Source organism: Pelodiscus sinensis, chromosome 16 (genome assembly GCF_049634645.1).
Source record: "Pelodiscus sinensis isolate JC-2024 chromosome 16, ASM4963464v1, whole genome shotgun sequence".
Taxonomy (NCBI): domain Eukaryota; kingdom Metazoa; phylum Chordata; order Testudines; family Trionychidae; genus Pelodiscus; species Pelodiscus sinensis.
Window position 1 is genome coordinate 21,769,015 of NC_134726.1, and position 22,263 is coordinate 21,791,277.

At 43.6% G+C, this 22,263-nt stretch overlaps 1 protein-coding gene across 4 annotated transcripts in view; it reads right to left on the reverse strand.

Moving 5' to 3' along the window:
* The window catches only part of PDILT (protein disulfide isomerase like, testis expressed), a 57,795-nt gene that overhangs the window by 19,049 nt on the left and 16,483 nt on the right, over positions 1 to 22,263 (reverse strand). For all 4 annotated transcript variants that reach the window (XM_075899420.1, XM_075899419.1, XM_006123136.4 and 1 more), the window contains 5 exons: positions 12,999 to 13,205; positions 6,879 to 7,012; positions 3,756 to 3,893; positions 2,839 to 2,949; positions 421 to 546 (listed from right to left, as the gene is read on the reverse strand). In XM_075899420.1, coding sequence (XP_075755535.1) covers positions 421 to 546; positions 2,839 to 2,949; positions 3,756 to 3,893; positions 6,879 to 7,012; positions 12,999 to 13,205 — 716 coding nt within the window. The remainder of the gene's footprint in view (positions 1 to 420; positions 547 to 2,838; positions 2,950 to 3,755; positions 3,894 to 6,878; positions 7,013 to 12,998; positions 13,206 to 22,263) is intronic.

Below are 22,263 nucleotides of genomic sequence, written 5' to 3' on the forward strand. Positions count from 1 at the left end.
ATTCGTTCAAATTGCCAGGATGGCATTTGCAGACAGCATTGTAAACTAGAAGCTGAGCCTGCAAAAGCAGTGCTCAACTCTTCCTGGCTGAAAGTTTGCTCTCAGTAAGAGATGTATGTAAGATCATAAATAAGCTTGATAGGAATGGTCAGAAATAGGTTTAGTAGGCATGACACAATTAGAATCATATTTTTAAAGCATCACTCTCACTTTGAGTTTATTTCTAATTTGAATTCCCTGGACCATTTTGCCTAAGGACTCAGGCTAGAAAAATAGTTCTTAGAACTATTGGAAGTGGTTTGCTAGGGGACAGACTGACAGCAATATATTCATATCAGCAACATAGGTGGGTGTTTTTCAGCCGATCTTTGACATCTGACATTTGCAAAGCAGGACTATAAAGTAAACTGCGTCACAAACCTTTCCTCTAAATTCTGCAGCAGCAGATTCATAATCTTCATACGTCTTGTTGAAGGTCTCTGAATTCTTTGGGGTGAAGAGCAGAATGTGATTTTCAACAGGGACATCAAAAATCTTCACGGATGTCTGCAAAAGAAAAGGCTCAACATTTGCTCCACTCTCTGGGAGCAGAACCGTGACTCACATGCTTGAAGTACCAATGCCATGCAGTTCTGGCTTTGCAGATTTTACATTGAAAGACTCATAGTTGCCCATCATTTCCACAACCCTAGGATTTTGTATTGTCTTAGATGATAAAGTGAAAGAAAATCAGCAGCTGCTAAGTGGTTGCCTGCTCAAGAAAAAATCTCATAATTATTTATAGATTAAGACCAGAATGGACCATTATGATCGTCTAGTATGACCTCCTGTGTAACACCAGGCACAGAATTAATGCTGGTGGTAGTTTGCTAATGACTGGTCTACACTATCAGCTTAGGTCAACATATTCAGCATTAGGTCAAATTTGTAATGGGTAAAACGGCTTTTAAAATCGACCCCTGTATTCCACCTGAACTAGTGGAGTAAAGCCTGAGGTGACATTCACACCTTGAATTAAGAGCAGTGTAAATACTGTGTATTGCAATTCAGAGTTACTGGCCTCCAGGTGATGATTCGGAGTGCTCTGTTAGAAAAGCTCTGACAAGCACTTTGAACTGTCAGAAGAGCAGGGAAAGACCGGGGACATTTGAATGGTCATTTCCCATTGGAGTAGCATGGAGAGCTCACCAGCATAGCTGAGCATGCACAGGGGCACACAAACATCTCTAGCATGGAGCCTTTAGAAGACAGGGGCCCTGATTGCTGGGAGTGGGAGGAGAGAGTCTGTAAAACCGGCCAAAGAAACACTTATATCTATGCCAAAATAGCACAGGACATGGTGGATAAGGAACACACAGCAATGCCAAAAGGATTTCAGACAAGCATACCACAGGACAAGCCTGGGAGGCTGATGACATGCACCCGTAACAGTGTTTTCATCCCACGAGACATTGGGACCTTAGCCCAGAATTCCACTCTGCCCCAGGGACTGTGGGCTAGCCACCCATAATGCATCCCTCCTTGAATCAATGCAACCCCTGGCAGTGAGGATGTGCTCTGTCAACCACAATCACCTTGTGGGGACGTGCAAAATCACATTTGTTAAATTGGATGCACAAACTGAAATTAAATAAAATTGACATGTAGAATTTTATTTAAAATTATAGTGTAGACATGCCCTAAATAAAAGGTTGTGTTGTCAATAAAGATCAGCTCACGGAAAAACAACCAAATACTTGGCAGCAAAATAGTCATCTCTAGCATGAGATTTAAAATATGATATTGATCTTTACAACTATCTGATCCTATTTTCTGCTAATTACAAAATTGCTAGGGCAAGTTCTTAGAGGTAATAGATGTGTTTGTCTGATGGTCAACCAGAATGAATAACAGATTGGCCATCAGTTCAGAATAGATCCGCTTTGCTGAACAAGGCTACAATTTCAAAGCAGCTTTTCCTGAATGGTTTAACAGATGATAGAACTGTACCATGAATGAATTTCACAGTCTAGATCTCCAGGAAAGAAGTCAATAGGGGAATATTGAGGGAGGCTTTTATTGTGCTCTCAAATCTGAAGGAAAATGGCTTACAGTTGGATTATGGGCCTATATAATATTTGCTGTTGTGGTGTAGGGAGCTGTGTAACTGTTATGTCAGTGTACTGCATGAACCCCTCTGCACATCTGCTGGAGTGGACAGTACTGCAAGCCATTTTGAGATCAGCTGTCAGGAGTGACAGAGATACACAGGTAGAACCCTGAGCAGATACAAAATTTGTATCTGCATCCCCCTCTGTGTCCACAAAAAATGAGCCATAGGTATCTGCACTGACATCCGAGGATGTGGTTATAAAATCAGATATCTACACATTTGCAGGGTTCTAGATATGAAGTTTGTATCCTCATCCATATTTAGGTCTGCAAAAATGAGCTGCAGACATCTTCATCCACACCTGCAGATGCAGATACCAGTGACTAAAAAGTGGATATCCGCAGAGTTGCAGGGCTCTACACGTAAGGTTCTGTCAAGGAAATTTTACATTTGTGCTTCCTTTGCTGCTTTTATTAATCTAACGTAGAAATCAGTTGGAGTGGAATTGAATGTTGTACAGGAAACGTGTGTGGCAAACAGAACAACTATGTAAACTGGATTCCCTGCTAAATTCTGATGAGTATCACTAGCCAGCTCAACATAGCACATGCAGGTTCTGAAATTCCAAAATCCTAAGAGCAACATATTAAAGAGATGATGATTTTTTTCACAGAATCTTTTGAGACAGGTTTCGGCCAAGAATTCCCTTCTGCTGCAGCTCAATTTTATTCCATACGTGAACATACCTCAAGATTATACTCTGTGACCAAATCCATAGTAAAAGTTTTAATTAATCTGGTAAGATCCACTTTGTTCTGCTTGCCATCTTCAGACACTTCATGATGTACAGGTTTTCCCTTGAGTAATAATAAAGCAAAGTTTTAAAAACAGCCTTCTTTGTCCCCAGCTATAGCAAGCTTGCTGTCATTATTGAAACATACTGTTATTTTCAAATTTACTTTTTTTGTCAACAGCAACTAAAATTTCATAACTCTTCTACAATAAATGGCACCACTAGATTAGTAACATGATTGCCGCTAAGTGTCAAGATAAAACTGACATTTTTAATTTAATCGGTGACAATAATCATAATATACTGTGTATGCTTTCTAAATTCTAAGGCGGAATGCTTTCAATGCCTAGGCACAATGAAATGGCAAGGGAGCCTTCACTTTGACAATGTCTTGCTCTGGTTTGTTTGGTAGCCTAATTGTCAGTATTGCTTCTTAATAGTTTTGTAATTGTCATTCTGTTTGTAGAGCTCTTCTAGAGTATCAATTGGGGGAAAGGAAAGACAGCCTTTGACAAAAGTGATGTGCTATAGAAGTGCTGAGCATCCATAATAGTCCTTGAGTCCAGCAGAAATTGTAGGTGCTCAGTAAATTTGCAAAGTTGGTCACTTTTCCTTAGGTGACTAAATATAGATTCAGAACCCAGAATGAAGGCACCCAGTTTTGTCCGTTTTGACTTAGATTTCAGTTATCCATGGGCTGCAATGCACTACAAATTGGCACATTGTTACTGTAAATATAGCAGTCATAACACTAAGTGATTGGCATTCCTGTTAGATATTTCCACCACAATAGATGTTCTCCAGCTGCTCTCTATGCACAGGCTTCTGTCGTAGCCTATTGCACAATCTCCATCATGCGCACATTCCTACCTTCTTGAACACAGCAATAGTGTTCTCTCGGATGCCATAGCTCACAAAAACCTCCTCGCTGGCTGTCACCCCGAAAGGCAGCTCTGGCACATCTCTCGCAGTCTCATAGAAAACTTCCACTGTTCCACCGTGAAGTTCCTGTAAAGCAAAAGCGGTGGTTTATAATCACAGGCAACCTCTGCTGTGCTGGTGTGGATGGGAGATAAGGGCAGATGGAAGGTGACTTTGTGCAGGTTTCTGAGGTATAGGGAAGGGAGTAAACACCCCCACTAGCAGGGCTGACTGCATGACTTTTCATAGATAGCATCTGCTGGGCTGCTGTGGGATTGATATGGCACTCCCTGATCTCTACTCCCATCCTGCTCCTTCCAACATGAACCAACCAGTGCCTCTGGCAAGTCCTGGCCTTGGGAAGGTCTGTCCAGTTGGGGACACCAGATCCTGACACCACTAGGTAGAGTCACACAAACAGAGCCTCTTCCATGTAGTAAGGATGTTAAAATGTGTTTAATTAAGAAACTGTGTAACTGCTGAAAAATTTCAGTGGTTACAGGGGTACATGTGGAGGGGCAGTTGGCTCCCTGGGAGCTAGTGTGTGTGGGAGGCCGGTTTCTAAGCCAGCTCCCCATGCGTATATGCTGCCACCCCATACTGCTGCCTCTGCTACAGAGGCAGCAGTGTGGGGGAGGGGGCAAGTGGCTCCCCAGGAGCCAATGTCTGCTGAGAGCCAGCTTTTAAGTGAAAAACACAACAAATGGTCTGGTAGCATTTTATAGACTAACAAAACATGTAGCTTTTAAGTGGGCTCCCTGTGCGTACCGGGAGCCTGCATGTATCCATGAAGATTAACTGATGAACCCAGGCTCATCGGTTAACCCTGTACACAATCACACTTTCTCATCTCTACCATGCAGTAGGCCAGAGAGGAAGGATCTCTGCTTGACTGTGGACCTGCCTGTTGACACGTGTTTAATTGTTATGCATAGTTCTGATGTTTAGATAGGATACTCTTCAAGGCGGAAATCTCGTCTCCCAATTCTGAAGGGTAGTCCGCATGCTGTCAGCCCCCAATTAATAGTAAATAATAATGAAAGGCAACAGCTCCTGCAGCTTCCAGTTAATCAGACAATTATTTCATGTTAAATGAATAGTAATTTATATGCTGAGACCTTCCGACACATTCTGGCAGTTGCATTCAGTGAGCAATCTGTGACTAACAGAAGGTCAAATCCGGCTCTTTATTTCTTTTGACAGTGTTTTATTTTATTGGCTTCCACCTGCTGTATTTCTGACGTGTCGTAGCGCATGCTGATGATCGTCTATAGTCATTTCATTCCCCAGCTGAATTCACAAATTCCAATCAAAGACATCTACAGACACTAACTATCAGCTCAGTCCAGCAACATAATTATCCTGAGCTGGGTTATGAGTCTTTTGGTGAGTTGCACTTTATTTCATGGATGATTTTAGTAGGGCTGCTTGTGATGCAAAACTCTTAGGGTGAGCATTTTCATTTCTGGCCCTTTGTTTTCAATGCATACCCTGCCTTTTCCCCTAAGATGCTAGGAGAGTAACATACTTCAGTTACCCCACCAAGTTGCCCCATCAGTAAAAGTTGTAGTATAAATTATAGCCCGTTATAGAAGAGGCACTTCAAGGTTGATAAGATTAAGAATGTGTTCTGACATCATGCTGATAGGCAGTTCAAAATAGCTGAACAGACAGAAGAATAAATACCTGCTTAGTCAGAGAAAAATGCAAAGTCAGATTTAATTATATTAAAGGTATAGATGGTAGCATGAAAAATTAAGAAAATTCAATCCTGTTCCTCTCTATTTAGATTGTACACTATAACAGCTCATACTTTGTCACTGCTGAATATTTACTTTGCAGTGGTATGTAGTGTTTAATATTTTTCATCCCTAAGTCCTTTTGTAGAGAAGCAGCTGCCCCATACTGGCCAAGAAGGAGGTTAAAACAGATAGGAGGGAGCCTGTGCAGAACCCTGGACAACTGTAGAGGAGCTTTTAAGGAGCCAACCAGAGGACAGCTTGCTGAGGCAGCCTGATATATAAGGAGCTGATCAGCGCAGAGTGAGCAGTCGGGTCCTGACCAGGGAGAGCGCAGGACCAGTTCCCTGAGAACCTCTGTAGAGTGTGGAATGAGGACAGGGGAAACACTAGCCAAGAGGAGATGCCCTGCTGATGATCAGACTAATTCCCTGGAGCTACCAGCAGGAGGTGCTGCTGCTTTTAGTCCCGCCCCATGACACCTTAATTCTTTCTTCAGTCCTTGAAACTGATGACATTTCTCCTGAGTAAGAGCTTCAGGATTTGGCTCATGTGCAGTATAATATTTTATTAATTTTGAGCCAGGAAATAGCGATAGCAGCTAAAGTCTACAGTTTGTAAGAAATTTACAGTAATCTGAATCCAACCCCACTAAGACATTTCCCTTCTTTACATAAAGTTAAACCAAAAATGTATCCCAAGGCAATAGATTATATTTGCTGGTTTTCAGCTAAACGAAATGGTAAGGGTCAGTTTTTCAGTCTTGCCGAGCCCGTAATTGTTCAAGTTGCTGGTTTTACAAGAGCAAGAATTCAGACCTTTGTAAGCAAATCAGTTTATTAGATGGCTGGCTCTCTACCTGAGATCAGAATGTGAGTAGCCCTGCTTAAACACCTGGTGTAGTCAGAAGCCTGGCTCCTGAGGAGCAACAGGCAACTGTCCATGGGGAACAAGAAGGGGATAGAATAAAAGCAAGTCTATTGCCCTGTTCTACGCCGCTGTGCTGGGGTTTTCAATGGGGAGCAGTCTCCCCACAGGCATAACCTTTAGGCACTCCTGCTGAGGCGGAAGTCCTCTATGCAAATATTCATAGAGAAAATACCACAGGAATGAGGCTTTACACCTACAGTCTAGCCCTACATAAACCCAACTATTTGCAAGTTGAAAAATGCATACCGGAATAGGTGCGTGACAAAAAAAATAGCCAATGGTAGGCCTAGTTTTTCAAGGTCAAAGTTAGGCATCTTTGGAAATAAATTTTCTGGTGATAGTAGTAAAAAATGTGGGTCCTAGTTACAAAGGGAAAATACCCTTTGACTTTCTGTTGACTTACCTTAAAAAAGCCAAGCACTGCCAAATCGTCAGAGTTGATGATAGCTTCAGCCTGGTCAGTACTATTGATAACCACAGTGCTGGGTCCTATTCTTCTTCTCATCCAAGTAATAAATGCAGAGGCCTCTCTGACACCTTTGGAACAAGCAGAGAATGGAAAGGACTGTCAAAGAGAATTACAAAGAAGGCATCCATTTTCTGAGCAACCAAGATGACAAGCGCACAAGGTTGTTATGTCTAAGCTCATTTGGACTTCACACACACCTGAACTCTTGGCTATCAGATAAGTAAAGGTGGTCATAAGCCAGGGTGGACAATAATTTTTGATGCAGGGGCCACTCCAAGAATTCGGTAAGTGGCCAAGGGCTGCACTCTTCCATGCTATTAATGGAGGAGGTGTGGGGGTCCGGGATGGAGGTTGGGTGCAGAAGGGAGCTTGGGGTAAGGGTTTGGGATGCAGGAGGAGGGTGTGGGATCTAAATCGGAGTTTGGGCAAAGGAGGGAATTGTGACCTGGGCAGAGAACTGGGGTACAGAATGGGGTTCAGGGGTTTGGGTTGTGACCTAGAGCAGGAGGAGATTTTGACCTGTGGCAAGGGATTGGGATGCAGGGTCTAGGAGGGAGTATTGGTGCAGGAGGGGAGCAGAAAGTTTGGGTTATGTGGGATAGAAGGACAGTAGTAGGTGAGCAGAAAATTGGGAGTAGAGATGGGCTGGACTGCCAGAGGTAGGTAGACGCTTACCTGGGCGACTCCTAGCCAGCAACCCAGCAGGTTTCCTGCCTTTCAGGCCCCGGCGGGCTGCTCAGAGCAGTCGGCTACAGGGTCATGTGCATCCATGAACAGTTGCAAGAGCGAGGGGAGGAGGGTAACAATACTTTGCACTGCCTGTTCTTCAAACAGGCAGCTCCCCATTGGCCACAGGTCAATTTCTGCACAGATCAATGGCAGATACAGACTAACACAGCTACCCCTCTGAGGGTATGTCTACACTACCCTCCTAGTTCGAACTAGGAGGGTAATGTATGCATACCGCACTTGCTAATGAAGCCCGGGATTTGAATTTCCCGGGCTTCATTAGCATAAGCGGGGAGCCGCCATTTTTAAATCCCCGCTGCTTCGAACCCCGTGTAGCGCGGCTACACGGGGCTCGAACTAGGTAGTTCGGACTAGGGTGCCTATTCCGAACTACCGGTACACCTCGTTTCACGAGGAGTAACGGTAGTTCGGAATAGGACCCTAGTCCGAACTACCTAGTTCGAGCCCCGTGTAGCCGCGCTACACGGGGTTCGAAGCAGCGGGGATTTAAAAATGGCGGCTCCCCGCTTATGCTAATGAAGCCCGGGAAATTCAAATCCCGGGCTTCATTAGCAAGTGCGGTATGCCTACATTACCCCGCTAGTTCGAACTAGCGGGGTAGTGTAGACATACCCTGTGACTTTTCAGACAGTCAAGTCTCTGTTAATTCTAGATGCTCCCCACTTGTTCAGGGTTGCCATCTCTCATCATTTTATCCCCAATATTATGGTGGTTTTCTTTTCTTAAAGCCCCTGGGTATGTCTACACTACCCCGCTAGTTCGAACTAGCGGGGTAATGTATGCATACCGCACTTGCTAATGAAGCCCGGGATTTGAATTTCCCGGGCTTCATTAGCATAAGCGGGGAGCCGCCATTTTTAAATCCCCGCTGCTTCGAACCCCGTGTAGCGCGGCTACACGGGGCTCGAACTAGGTAGTTCGGACTAGGGTCCTATTCCGAACTACCGGTACTCCTCGTGAAACGAGGTGTACCGGTAGTTCGGAATAGGCACCCTAGTCCGAACTACCTAGTTCGAGCCCCGTGTAGCCGCGCTACACGGGGTTCGAAGCAGCGGGGATTTAAAAATGGCGGCTCCCCGCTTATGCTAATGAAGCCCGGGAAATTCAAATCCCGGGCTTCATTAGCAAGTGCGGTATGCATACATTACCCTCCTAGTTCGAACTAGGAGGGTAGTGTAGACATACCCCCTGCTCCTAGGGTCAAGAATCGCTGGTTTCATTTAAAAATAAAGTTTCTAGCCCTCTTGTTTGAAAAAAATGTTTACAAACATGACTCTTAAAGGCTAAGAGGGAGCTGAAGATCCCACCCTAAAAGAATACCCCTTCATATCTTTCAGTGTAATGTTCCTTAAGATGAGGGATCCAGCAAGAAATTAATTGGAATTGTATATGAAAAAAAGAGCACTGAAATAGTGTTAGCCTGTATATACCGTGCTATGGTGTAGTCATGCTACATATTACAAGCTACTGATCAAACATTCAGATCCTGAAACTGCACGTCTTGTTAGTGTCACAAGAATAAAAGTCAGGGCAGGCCTATTCAGTTGATTTCCTCTAGGACATTTTGCAGCAGCCCTCACTGCATCTGAATCTGAATAATATTCTTTAAAAGCTTGGCAGGCTTACATTTGTCCTGAGGAACACAGGCCGGAATTGCAAAGTGTAAAGAGCATTATCTAGCAGCTTCATGGCAGATGAACAGTGTCTACATGCAGATCAAAGCTCTTAGAGCCAATATCAGGGGTGGGCAATGGCCACTTCATGAGCCTCGCCCCAGAGCTGCTGGGGCCAGAGGCTTTGAATTAAAAATACATCAAAGGGCTCACAGATCCTGGCCCTGCCTGGCAGCTGCCCAGGGTTAGAGCAGCTATATAAAGGGATCATGGCTCTGGCCCCTACCAGGGTAGTGCCATGACCAGGAGCAACAAGCCCTTTAAATAGGATCTTGCTGCCTGAGCCACCTCCTGGAAATTTGGTAGCATGCCAGCAGGGCATAAATTGAAAATGGCAAGATGCAGTTGGCAGGTCAGATCTAAGTGTTAGGCCCAGGGATGCATCTTGCCCAGCTCTGGCAAATGTGTTATTAGGTCAGCCATACAAACCTCAGCAAATCCTTCATCGGGCTAGTCATTGTCTTGGATTACCTGAAATGGCCTTGTACTTAGTATATTTGGGCCAAATCCTGGTCTCGGTGAAGTAAATGGCTCATTGGTTTCTTAAGATTTGATCTGGCTCTGTTTGTTTATCACTTGTGATAATCATTAAAAAATCCCTTTAATCAAATATTTCAGGGTAGTTTCATTTTTCACTTCATGTGTCAGTGCCACTTAAAGGCATTTGTTTTGTATTTAAGGGTTAAATATTTCCTCTAATAAATAACTCTTTTGGACACCTATAGTACTTTTTTATCTGGCCACTCTAAGTACTTCTTAACAGCTATAACCTATCAGAGAGGACACTTGTTTGATTTTTCAATATTATGCTTGCTCATCATTGTAAATAAATGATGTATCAATCTACCAGTTAGGAATGATTGGAGCTGTGTGCTGCAGATGATTTGTGAATTATTTATCAGGTATTTTTACATTAGTGCACAGTTTCACAAGAATCTAAACATATTAGTAACTCTGCAGCTCATTTATAGGTAACGATGAAAGAGCAGCTCTTCTCTGGCATTATCAGACACCTCCTTCACTGTCTTTCAGTAATAGACACATCAAATGAGTTTGCAAGCTAAAAGGTGGTTTCTTGCCAGTCCTACAGTCTCATCTAAAGACTCAGGCTGGGTTTTCTCATTCTCATACATCATTACCACTAATAAGTTCAGTGGGCAAATCATGTTCAATGACTCTGGTGCAGGCCCTGCTATTCATACAGGTGGAAGGAGAGGAACTCAGTTAAAAAAAAACCAGGTGATGCAGAAGAAGGAATAAAAGTAGTGAGAACACAGCTGCTCCACTGAAGTCTGAGGAACTGAGGGGGCTCAGCAGCTCTGAAAACAGAGTCACTAGTTCAAGTGCCTAAAAGTGAGTTTAGGAGCCAAACTATAGGCTCCTGTTTTCAAAAAGTCTTGGCTTATCTGCTTCTCATCAGACCCCAAAACCACTCAGGCTACTTACTTACTAGCTGCCTGATTTCTGCACAGATCAATGGCAGATACAGACTTACACCCAGGCTACTTACTTACTAGCTGCAGCAAAACATCATTTTTAACCAGTGTGCACAATTAGGGTATGTCTACACAGCAGAGATACTTCAGAATACCTAATGTTATTCCGAAATAATATAGTCCGTGTCTACACAGCAAGCCATTCTTTCGATATAATGTCAAAATAATGTCGAGCTGGAGGACTCCTTACTTCAACTCCTGCAGGAGCAGCCCTAGCCGAGCTGCAGGCAACTGGCGCCTTAGGCAAAACGCGCGATTGGCGCCCCCGCCTCCAAAGCCCTCAACGGACGTTTATCTTAGCACCCTAGGTGACCGCCTAGTTTGCCTATATTGATGGGCCACCCCTGAACTCCTATAAGGGAATTTGGAGGAAGAGTGATCTTTCTCAGAATTCGTGCTGTGTAGACAGTGCCAAAAGCCGACATAAGCTATTCCGACTTAAGCTACGCAATTGAAATAGCTCAAGTTGAGTAGCTTATTTCAGCTTTAACCCTACTGTGTAGATGTGCCCGAATAAAGAGATGTAGGGAAAAAAATAGGAATATTGTTTGCGTCTAGTTTTAATGAAGCAAAAACTCTAATCAAGTCTGGATTTCTGGAGATTGTGCATATTCTGAAGTAGGGAATGCAAAAGCCAAATATTATAGTATGTTTAATGTAAGGTAGTAATTATTCCATTACATTACTGAGCCTTAAGTGAGCTCCCTCTGGTGGGTAATTTGCCAGCTTCAAACTTCCTTCTTAGATTAGAATCAGAGAACAACATATGCAGTCTTTCTCTCTCTCTCTCTCTCTCTCTCCCTTTCCAGCCCCTCCCTCCCCCCGCCTGCCAACTGACAAGGTGGTTGTTAAAACAGCCCTCTCCAAACCATAGTGCAACCTCTGCTATTTATGCTGTCTTCATACTGTGCGTGGAACTTGTATTGAGAGTCCTGGGAATGGCACTGTGACAGACCCAGCAGGGTCCGCACTGATCCGGGAAGGGGGACCGCCCCCTCCCCGGGCCGGGGAGGGCAGGCCAGCAGCGTGAGTGGCAGGAGTAGCCCCATCTGGGCTGAGGTCCTGCGCGGGGGAACGCGGACAGCCCTGCGCCGAGGGAGGTGGGGCCAAATGCAGCTGCGGCGCACGGGCCGGGCGCCCGAGAAGCGTTCTGGCAGCACTGAGCCAGACGGTGCGGGGGGCGGAGCCCCTAGGACACCGGCCAGATGGGGCCGACGGCTCGGGCGTGGTAAGTGTCCCGTGTGGATACCCAGGTGGGTTGGCGAAAGACGGGGAGTGGACAGAGCACTTTTGGCGCCCGTGGACAGGCGAGTTGTGAGGATCAACCCTGCCTGTCGTGGAGGGAGCGCGCTAGTTTCCCCCACTTAGGGCCCCGGGCTGGGACCTGGTGGAGAGGGCAGGCCCGGGTCCCCCACGTCCTCCTTCCCTGCAGTCTCAGCCTCCCTGACTTACCCAGTAGTCTGCAACCTCTGGGAGTCGAGTGACCTCAAATGCTATCCGAACTCTTGTTATCCATCCGGGAAGGACCTTTACCAGGGACAGGCCCCCGGAACTCTTACCCCGATGGGACACCAGGACCCTTAACACGGACAGGGCAGTGGGTCTGCAGAACCCCAGTGCCGAACCAGCAACAGGTGATCATACTCACGAACCCTGCTCCAGGGAACAGGCCCCCGGGACAAAAACATCTCAGACATAGACAGAGGGTCTGCTGAACCTCTGTGCTCCTCCGAGAGGGGGCTCTCACACCTGGTAAATCCGTCACAGGCACATATGCAAAATAAGATGTAATTTGTCCTAATTCTTTCCCAGTGTAACTCCATTGTATTCAAGCTCATTGTAGTCAATGGGCATGCATGGTAGTTAAATGGAGTTATTTGCATTGCTGGTCAGAGAAGAGCATTGAATTCTTAAGTTTGGAAAGCAAGTTCAAATCCTATTTTGTCTTTACTATATGCACACATGTACACATTGGTATCTGCATATCTAGCTAAATATACATATCCTGTCAAGGGCAGAATCCCTTTATTATCTAATACACTTTTTATCTGAGTATGGTCAATAATGTAATAAGCCATTTCCATCAGTGAGACAATGGATATTATGCACTTCCATCCGTCCAAACAGCAGTTTACCTTTGCAATCGATAGGGTTGTTCCTATCACCATCCACAAAGAACTTCACAGTAGGAAACTCTTGAATGTTAAATTCTTTTTTCAGATCTTTTTGGTCTGTGACATCAACTTTGCCAAATCTGATACCAGGAGCTTCTTGTTTAAGTTGTCTTGCAGCTTTTGCAAATTCTTCAGCCAATGTCTGAGATGGTCCAGATAATGAAATATCTGAAAGAGATCAACAAAGAGAAAATCAATTGTGTAGTCAGGAGTGTTGTCTCAAATTCAAACCCATTAATTTGGGTGATTTTTTTGAAGGGATAAACAGGGCCGTTGAGGAGACACAAGACAATGGGCCTGAAACAAGTCTATTGTGTTCATTCAGAATGATCAATTTCTGCATATTTATATGTATTTTTAGGTTTGTACCTGGGATGGGTAGCAAGAAATGTCATTGAAAAGTAATGATGGGAGGCTAATTTGTGGGAAGGAGACAAAATGGAGTCAGTTGTGACTGAATATTCTGGCCAGATATTTTAAAATAGGAGCCTAAGGGCAGAGTCATTTAATTATTAAATAGTCACCTGATTTTCAAAAATGCTGAGTATCCTCCAGCTTCCACCAACACAGGTTTTTATAAATGCTTGTGTGTGTTAGAGCAGTGGGAAGCTGGGCCTCTACAACTGTATGTTATGTGTTATTAGGGAAAAGGACAAGAAATTAATTGCCTTGTATCTGGCAGCTTTGAATTCAAAGGTATGTATCCGATAAAGGCTAAGAGTTTGCTAGTTTTGCAACTTGTGGAAAGGACTTTTAAAAGCAAGTTAGTTTAACTTTCTACTGATAAGCTGTGATACCTTATCCCTCTTGTGGTTTGCTTTACTACTTACCCTAAAGAGGGGAGTGAAAAATTGAAACACTGATTTGCTTTCAGTTCCTGACAGAAACATTTTCGTTTATCGATATACCTTTCAAACAGGGACAGATGAAAAGAATCCAGATAGTCTTAGTTATTTATGAGCCAAACTGTAAGTCCAACAGCATGACTGTTTTTCATCTAATGTCTTTTGTACTACCTTCGAAAGGGAACAAATATAAGTCTCTACAGTTTTCCCCCTCAAGACACTGCCTTATATAATTGTACCACGAAATGAGTGATCATTTTCATTAGAGCTCTCATAAATGACTGGCAGATAAAACATTTAATCTGCCTCAGGAATCAGTTATATTTCCCTACATGATTCATCATTGGCGTCATCATTCTGAATCCCCAACATAAATCATTCCTCCTTTCACCCAGTGCAATCAGGATCATGAATAGTAATAGACAGCAACCTCTTTTTATTTGTAGTTGGTTGACTTGTATGTGGATTCAGTGCAATAAGGACTTGGGTAGGAAAGCTTTGTTATCAATGGCCATAAGCAGTTAACCAGTTGAGGGTCTGGTTATGTTTTTATGTGAGCTAAAGGAGCTCAGGAAAGGCAGAGCTAGTTCTCCTGGATCTTAATCCCACTAACATGCTGGGTTTCCTTAGTCATATGACTTACCAAAATATTAAAGCATGTGCTTAACTTTACACACATGCTTAAGTTGCACTCAAGTCCATTAGAGTTTCTGTTGCTGCACATGGGAGATGCATCAGGCCATTAATTTCTGTGTGTGGTGGTGCATCCAAGTGTAAAATGGGTGTGGTCTTCCTTTCAGGGTGACTCTGGAATGTGCTGAATTGGGGTGTGCATGTGCTGATTTCATTCTTCTTTTTAACAATAGTTTTCTGAGTGGCTTTATAAAACCTCCTAGAATGTAATTCAGGCCTCCTGAGATAATCTCAGTTGGTACCTGGGTCCAGTGGCCCAAGACCTGGCCTGAGAGCTAGAGAATCATGTGATTCCACTTTGAGAGAGACGATGGTCTGAGGTCTGAGAAACGATGCACACGGAAACCAGGAGAGAGATGCAGTTAGCTCAGGAACAGGTAAATAGATCTAGAGGTACAGTGGGTGAGCATCTCTGCCTCCTTCATCAGATGCATAAATTTTATTTCCCTGACCACCTGAGATGCAGGTGAGAGCATCCAGCACATGATCTCGTCCTACTTTGTCCTAAGCACTTCAAGTCCTCTCTAGCTCTCCACCAATTCTTGTGCCTTTGCTTTGCTTTTTATTCCAGCCATTCTCTGTTTTCTTCCAAAGTGCTTTATTTTTCAGACCACTTGACATTGCAGGGAACTGTTGCTCCTTTTTATGTGGCGCATCCCCTTTATCGTGTTTGCCAGTCCCTGTCTTTTCATTATTGACACTGATTACTTTGGGGGGGAGGGGAAGGGTACCAGTGCATGTCTACACTTACAGGACTGCAGTGGCACAGCTGCACCAGTACAGTTCATCTAGTGAAGACGCTTAATGTCGACAGAAGGAGTTCTCCCATCAGCACAGTAAAAACCCCTTCGGTGAGTAGCAGAAGCTATAGCGCTGTGCACGCTGGCACTGATGTCAGCATAACTGTCACTCGGGATGGTTTATTCACATCTCGGAGCAACCTAAGTTCTGACAACATAAGCTGTAGTGACATAGCCTGAGGCTAGAACAACTACACAGAGTCAAATATCAGTGGGATTAGGATGTGTGTAGAACACTGGGGTAGGTGCTGCTATACAGCCAGTGTGTTGGCATGAAGGGTTGGGAGTAGACACCATTGAAAAACTTGTGGATGGGGAGACAAGACTAGTTATTACTTCAGATACCATCTCTGTTGCTCATCAACTTACTGAATCAAACACAACTGTCAGCAAACAAGTGACCCTTGAAATATCATCAGATCAGTAATAAGATTTTATTTAGCAGGGGACAGTCTTCAGCTAAATGTCAATACTTGGTTATAAAAAATTAAAAATCAGTATTTTGGGATTTTAAAGGACTGAGTTTTGCTGACTTGTCTCTATTGATCATCACTAAATTCTCACTCAACGAGCCATCACAGGCTTGTGAGAAATTTTTCTGATGATCTTTTTAAAATGGACCTGAACCTAAATCAAAGCCCTTATCAGCCCAAGTTGATTGTGATAAACTGAGAATGGAGACAGCAGACAGTGGAAATAAAATAGCCAGCAAAAATATCCAGCATCTGTAGGTGAAAACAATTCATATTGCTTAGTTGAGGTACAGGAACAGGAAACAATAGGACACAGATTTATGGTTGTTAGATTAATCTCTTTTTCTCTTGCTGTTCTTTTCCCCCTGCTCTTTTTTCTGTTGCTAGTCTCATTCTTCCTTACTTTGAGTACAAATTAAGCAGCAACGAGTAACTTTAAAATAGTTTATTTTTACCAAAAGGAGCTGTCCTCTCCAGAACCTTTCACATGTTGATACTATATTATGAATTATTGTGTTATGTGAGCTAAGTGCCTGCAAAGGATGATAGCAGTCACTCTTCTCACCTGTTCAGATGATTTCCAAAGCTTATTTTATTTTCGGAGCTAGAGTAAGAGCAATGAATTTTCTGAAGTATCGCCATCTTTAGGGCAAATCACACACATAGTTTGGGGAAGGGTTATTTGTTATGTTATGCCTCTTTTTTTGCTTCTTTCCGGTGTATAGAAAAGGATTGACCATTTTTTAAAATAAGTATTTCCTGTTTTTCTAGATTATAAATTGAAGTCTTGTCGATGTTGTTTCCTCAGGCGGACTCAACTGGCGAACATGATTGTGACATTTTAGATGTCATGAAAGTAAAACCTTATTAACCGAGAGGAAAACTGATTTTTCATCAAACTGTTTAAAAGTTAGATTTTCTCTTGCCCTTATTATTTATTCATGTTCCAGTAGCATAACAGCCCAACTGTGATCAGAGCCCCATTGTGCAAGGTGCTTACAAATACATAGTAAGATGTACACCCTTCCCTAAAGAGTTTATATTCCGAATAAATAAGATGGGCAAGGGATAAGAGCAGAAAATATTACTGTCCCCATTTTATAGACAGGGCCCTGAGACACAGAGAATACCATCCCAAAGTCACATAGAAAGCTTATGGTAGAATTGGGAATTGAATCAAGAGCTCACAAGTTCCATCAGGCCAGACTTCTTAAACACACAGACATCACGACTGAGCCACTGGTTTTGTTTTAAAGAGTGTGGTTTATTGGACTAAGATATATTGAAATGTGATAATTAGGGATGAAGTTAGCCAATACAAAAATATTGTATGTAATGGCCCTGCAGTATCCTTCAGATGTGACTTCATGAAAGCACAGCAGTTGTCTCCATCTTTACCTAATTGTCATCTGCCTCCAGTTTCATTCTGCAGTCTTTATTGATGGTCCTAATGATATTGGACTAGCAGTGAGGCTGCCTGCTGTCAGCCTAAGTACTGATTTCCTAGCACTTAGCTAACCATGCCAGAATTGCAGGAGGCCCACTCATCATCATTCGGAGTGTAGGCTGCTTGTTCAGTTTCTCCTCAGACATATAATTTTCCCTGTAGAAAACTCTGGAGTCGGGGGGGAGGAGGAGGCCCTGAAACTCAGAAGGGCTTTGTTTTAGGCCTGCTGCTGCTGCAAACTTTCTTGTGAACTTGAGAGTCTTTTGAGGCCTGAGCCTCCCGACAGTGAGATCAATGGGAAAACTCCCTGACTTCAGTGCTGCAAAATGTGGCCCATAAGCTCTTGCGTCAATCTCTGTATTACCTGGGATAATATCCCTTTTCTCCCATGGGTTGTTGTATGGCTTAAGTCACTCATGCTGGTAACATGATTTGAGTATCTAATAGATGGTATTGTACCCTAGGCAAGAATTATTTTAGGGTATGTCTAACCTACATTCTATTTTCGAAAGAGGATTTGCAAATTCCATGGGAATTTGCATATCTTCTTCCGATCTCACTTTCTAAAATAGTCTGGATGCAGTTTTTTTTCGGGAAAAAAAAAACCTTTTTGAAAAAAACCCGTAAACCTCATTTTTTTCAGGAAGAGCGTTTTTTGTTTGTTTTTTCAAAAAAGGGCTTTTTTTCCCCAAAAAGCCCCTGCATCCAGACTACTTTTGAAAGTGAGATCAGAAGAAGATATGCAAATTCCAGCAGAGCTTTCGAAAGTGAGATCAGAATAAGATAATTTGCATATCCTCTTTTGAAAATAGAGCGTAGTCTAGACATAGCCTTAGACTCTGAGGACTTGTAAACAGTGTGTCCCAGACACAATTCATGTTCTATTCAGACCCATAATATATGTGTATGACCAGCACTGGAAAAGGGGTATTACTGCACCATGGTATCTATTTTACATTCCCAAATGTGTGTCCCTTGGCCTGCTCATCCAGGGGCTTGCATATGGTGCAGAACAATTTGTCACCATTTTCAGAAAAATCAGTCCTAAAAAAGTAAGACTGGTGTTTTCAGAGGAGCCCAAAGTGCTTAGGCACCCAAATGCCATTGACTATCCAACCCTTAGGCTCCTCTGGAAACCTCAGCCTTTCAACATCCCTGTTCATCAGATACCCTAACTACAGGTGTATACTTTAAAAGAGATCTGCTATTAGCGTTCACTGCTGGAGTCCATTTTGGATGCTGGCTTTAGGACTGTGCAAGACTATTTCATTATTCTGATTAAAAATTAGATTCCCTTTTGATTAACAATTCACCAGGACTGAAGAGATTTTCAAGGGAGGGGAGAATTTTTCATATTAATAGATCTTTCTGTTCCCTCTATTTAATTCATCCTAGTATGTCTTGTATACTGAGATGTTTGGAAGTTCTCTGTACAACTGTATTTCTTTCCCAGTGATGCTGGATAATGGTTCACTAGTATTGCTATAATGTCATTATTTCAATGGCTTCCTTTACAAAGTTGTGATTTGCCAACAGTTACCTCAGTTTTTATTTGAGCCACCATAGATTTCCCTTTTGCTCAGAAAGCAGACACAATTCTCATAGCTGTGTGCTATTAGCTGACTTTTTTTTAATGGCAATCACACTGTATTTGTTATTAATCTGTGTCCAGGGCCTAAGAAATGCCATTAACTTGTTACGCTTCTTCCTTGCCAAGTGAATGTAGTACCTTTACAATGTGCTAAACTGAAATCCCTTGGAAACAATTTCAGTTTCTACACTGAATAGACCTAGGAAGAACGGCAACTGTAAAATATTCCCTCACTGCTTCTACCATAGATGTACGTCCTAGCTGTTCTTGGAGGAACCACCAGAAGTGTTAAAAAGTATTCATAAGTCTTCAGCCCTCAGCTGCTCTGCTCAGATTAGGGGCAGTAATATTTATATTCTGATGACATTTGGGGGTGGCTTTCGCCATACTTTGGAAATATTCTGCAAAAGGTAAATGTCTATGGGTTGTAAAAATTATTGAAATACCTAAATGAGGGGAGAAATCAGACATGAGGGTTTATGGGAGTCAAGGCAGTATGGATTTGGTAGAATGGCAGAAGTTTCTATATTACCAACATAACCCCCTTCCATTGTCATATACCTTAAAAATAAAAGATGGGCAGGCCTTCGAGAGTGGCAGCAGCCCCCCCTCCTGACATGTTAATTGTAACTGTTTTCAGCCAGGATGGTCAGTCATTTCAGCAGATTGCAGGATTCCCACAGGCTTCCCTTGGATCCCACCCGGTTTATACTCAAACCTTGCAGTAGCTCAGGTATTAATTGGTTTTTTACGATAGGGAATGTTCTCCGAATACAAAATGGCAGGTCAGGCTTAAAACACCTGCACAGCTTGTGTACATCCTGGTGGTGGTTCTCTGCATTTATCAAGGGACTTAAACCTGGCAAAAAAAAAAAAAAAAAAAAAAGGCTGGAGCAGATATTCTTAAAGGTTTGGTCTGGAGAATTAAGTTATGATACATTTTTTGTTCTTTCCTGTAAAGCTCTCACCTGGAGGGGAGAGTGACATTAGCAGCCATTTTAATATTACCTAGTTCATTGGGCAGAATCCTTTTCAGCAGTAGCTCTCCAAGCCCTTTACAAGGAGGTCAGGATAATTATCCCCAGTTTGCAGACAGGAAAACTGAAGCACATAGAGGTGAAGGGCTTATATAGATCACCAAGCAGGCCAATAATCAAGCTGGGAATAGATCCCATGGGTCCTGAGGCCCAATCAGTGATCCAGTCACTAGGCTGTACTACCTCCCTTTGGGGTTTTTCTAGATATGTAATATACTGAGTTACACAGTTCTGCCAGTGATAGATGTTGGCTGAGCGATTACATGTTACCCATCCGGCACAGGCATGTCCCGGGTGCTGTATCTGAATCTATATAATGCTATGTGCCATGGGATATGCTGTAGGAATTACAGCAAATTTTTGGGGAAAACTGATTCTTTCAGACCCCTTGGATATCCTAGCCTGGAGACACTGACGGGTTGTAGAAAGGCATGCCCAGTTGTTGAGTCATTTGGCTGCCCTAGAGGAGAACCATTCTGACATTACAAAGTTGGTGGGATACATAAACAGCTGCTCTGCTACCACTAAGACAAGCCAGTTGGGAGATTCGTTTCCAGTGCATACTGACAGTGATCCAGTCACAGTAGCTGCCCCACTCAGACTGTGTAGACTTCTTTACACAAGAAGGTTATACTGGTACAATGGTGTGAATTCAAACCAGTGTGATAATATCAGTATAATTCCCCATGTGGACACTTTGATTCCATGGTACGAGGGCCTTTTTTAGTTTAACTTATTTCTCTGCAGAATAAAACTGTCCACACAAGGAGTTACACAATGTAATTATATCAGTATAATTACACCACTATAGCTGGTAAATCTTTCCCATGTAGACAAGCCCTAAGCAGGGGGTTCCTCCTGCCTGTAGTAAGTACTCTGCCCTACTGGAAATTCAAGAGAATATTGTTATGCTGGATGATGTTGGTTGCCACCAGCCAGTGTGTCTTTGATCTCTGGGCAGTCACAAACCTCTTTGAAACCAACACCAAGCCCTTTCCCTCAGCCTGCATAAGGGAGCAAATAAATACTCTTTTGTTTTCTGATAGCTGAAACTATAGCAACTATTGCACAAACATGCACTAGCATAGCCAAGCTGGAGTAGAAGCTGAACCAAGTGGGGTGAGAAGTTTCCCTGAGTAATAATGATTGCAAACACAGGAGGTGTGTGTGTGTGTGTGTGTGTGAGAGAGAGAGAGAGAGACAGAGAGAGAGAGAGAGAGAGAGAGGCGCCATAAGACTACTTTTAGGAAATATGCCGGCTGCAGAAGGTTTGGAATTATGAACAAGGACATTGCCTCCTGGCTTTTTTCCTACTGTGCATGGAAAATAGGAATTTAGTGTACACTATTTGGGTATGTCTACACAGCAAAGTTATTTTGAAATAACAGCCCTTATTTCAAAATAACTTTCCTAGAAGCTACACAACCACACCGCTATTTCAAAATAAATTCGAAATAGTGGAGCATTTATTTTGAATTTGGTAAACCTCATTCTACGAGGAATAACGCCAAATTCGAAATCGCTATTTCGAAATAAGTGCTGTGAAGACACTTATATCGAAACAGGGGGCCTCCAGCCTCAACCAAGATCACTCCATTCCCTCCCCCACTCCCTGGAGCCCTTAAAGGGGTAGACTCTGGCCACAGTGCCTGTGCCAGCTCCAAGCCTGCCAGCCCAGAGCCAGCAGTCACTGCCCATGACCCAGTGGCTCCAAAACATGAGCCAGCAAGCCACTAGCAGCCAGCCCTCCAGCACTCCCCCGGAGCAGTCTGTCAGCTCCCAGGAGCCTGCCATGGCCTGGAGAAGGTGGGCGCCTCCCGGGTCCAGTGTGGATATCATGGACCTTATTCAGGTTTGGGGGGGATGCCCCCAACGTCCATAATCTCTGCACTAGACGGAGGAATGTGGCCATCTATGGCAGGATAGCTGCCAGCCTGGCCACCAAAGGCCACATGCGAACCCAGGAGCAGGTTCGCATGAAAATCAAGTTGGTCCGGCGACACACCCACCCCTGAGCCCTGAGCTTCCCCTACCCCTTCTTCCCCTTGCTTCCCCCTTCCAGCTCCTTCCTCCCCCCTCCCCTCTCCTATCCTCTCTTCTCCTCTCTCCCGCCTCCTTTCCCCAGTCTCACCAGTTTCATTCCCTCCCCCCAGTTTTGTTAAATGAAAATACGTGTATTTTATTTGACATCAGGAAGGGGGGCTAGGGAGGGGTAAGTGGAAGGACATGAGGGAGGAATGAGGCACAAGCCCCCAGTGGGGCAGACCAGGGAGGCTCTTAGTGCTCCTCAAGGTGGAAGCTCTCCCGCAGGGCCTCTTGGATACTGACAGCCCTCTGATG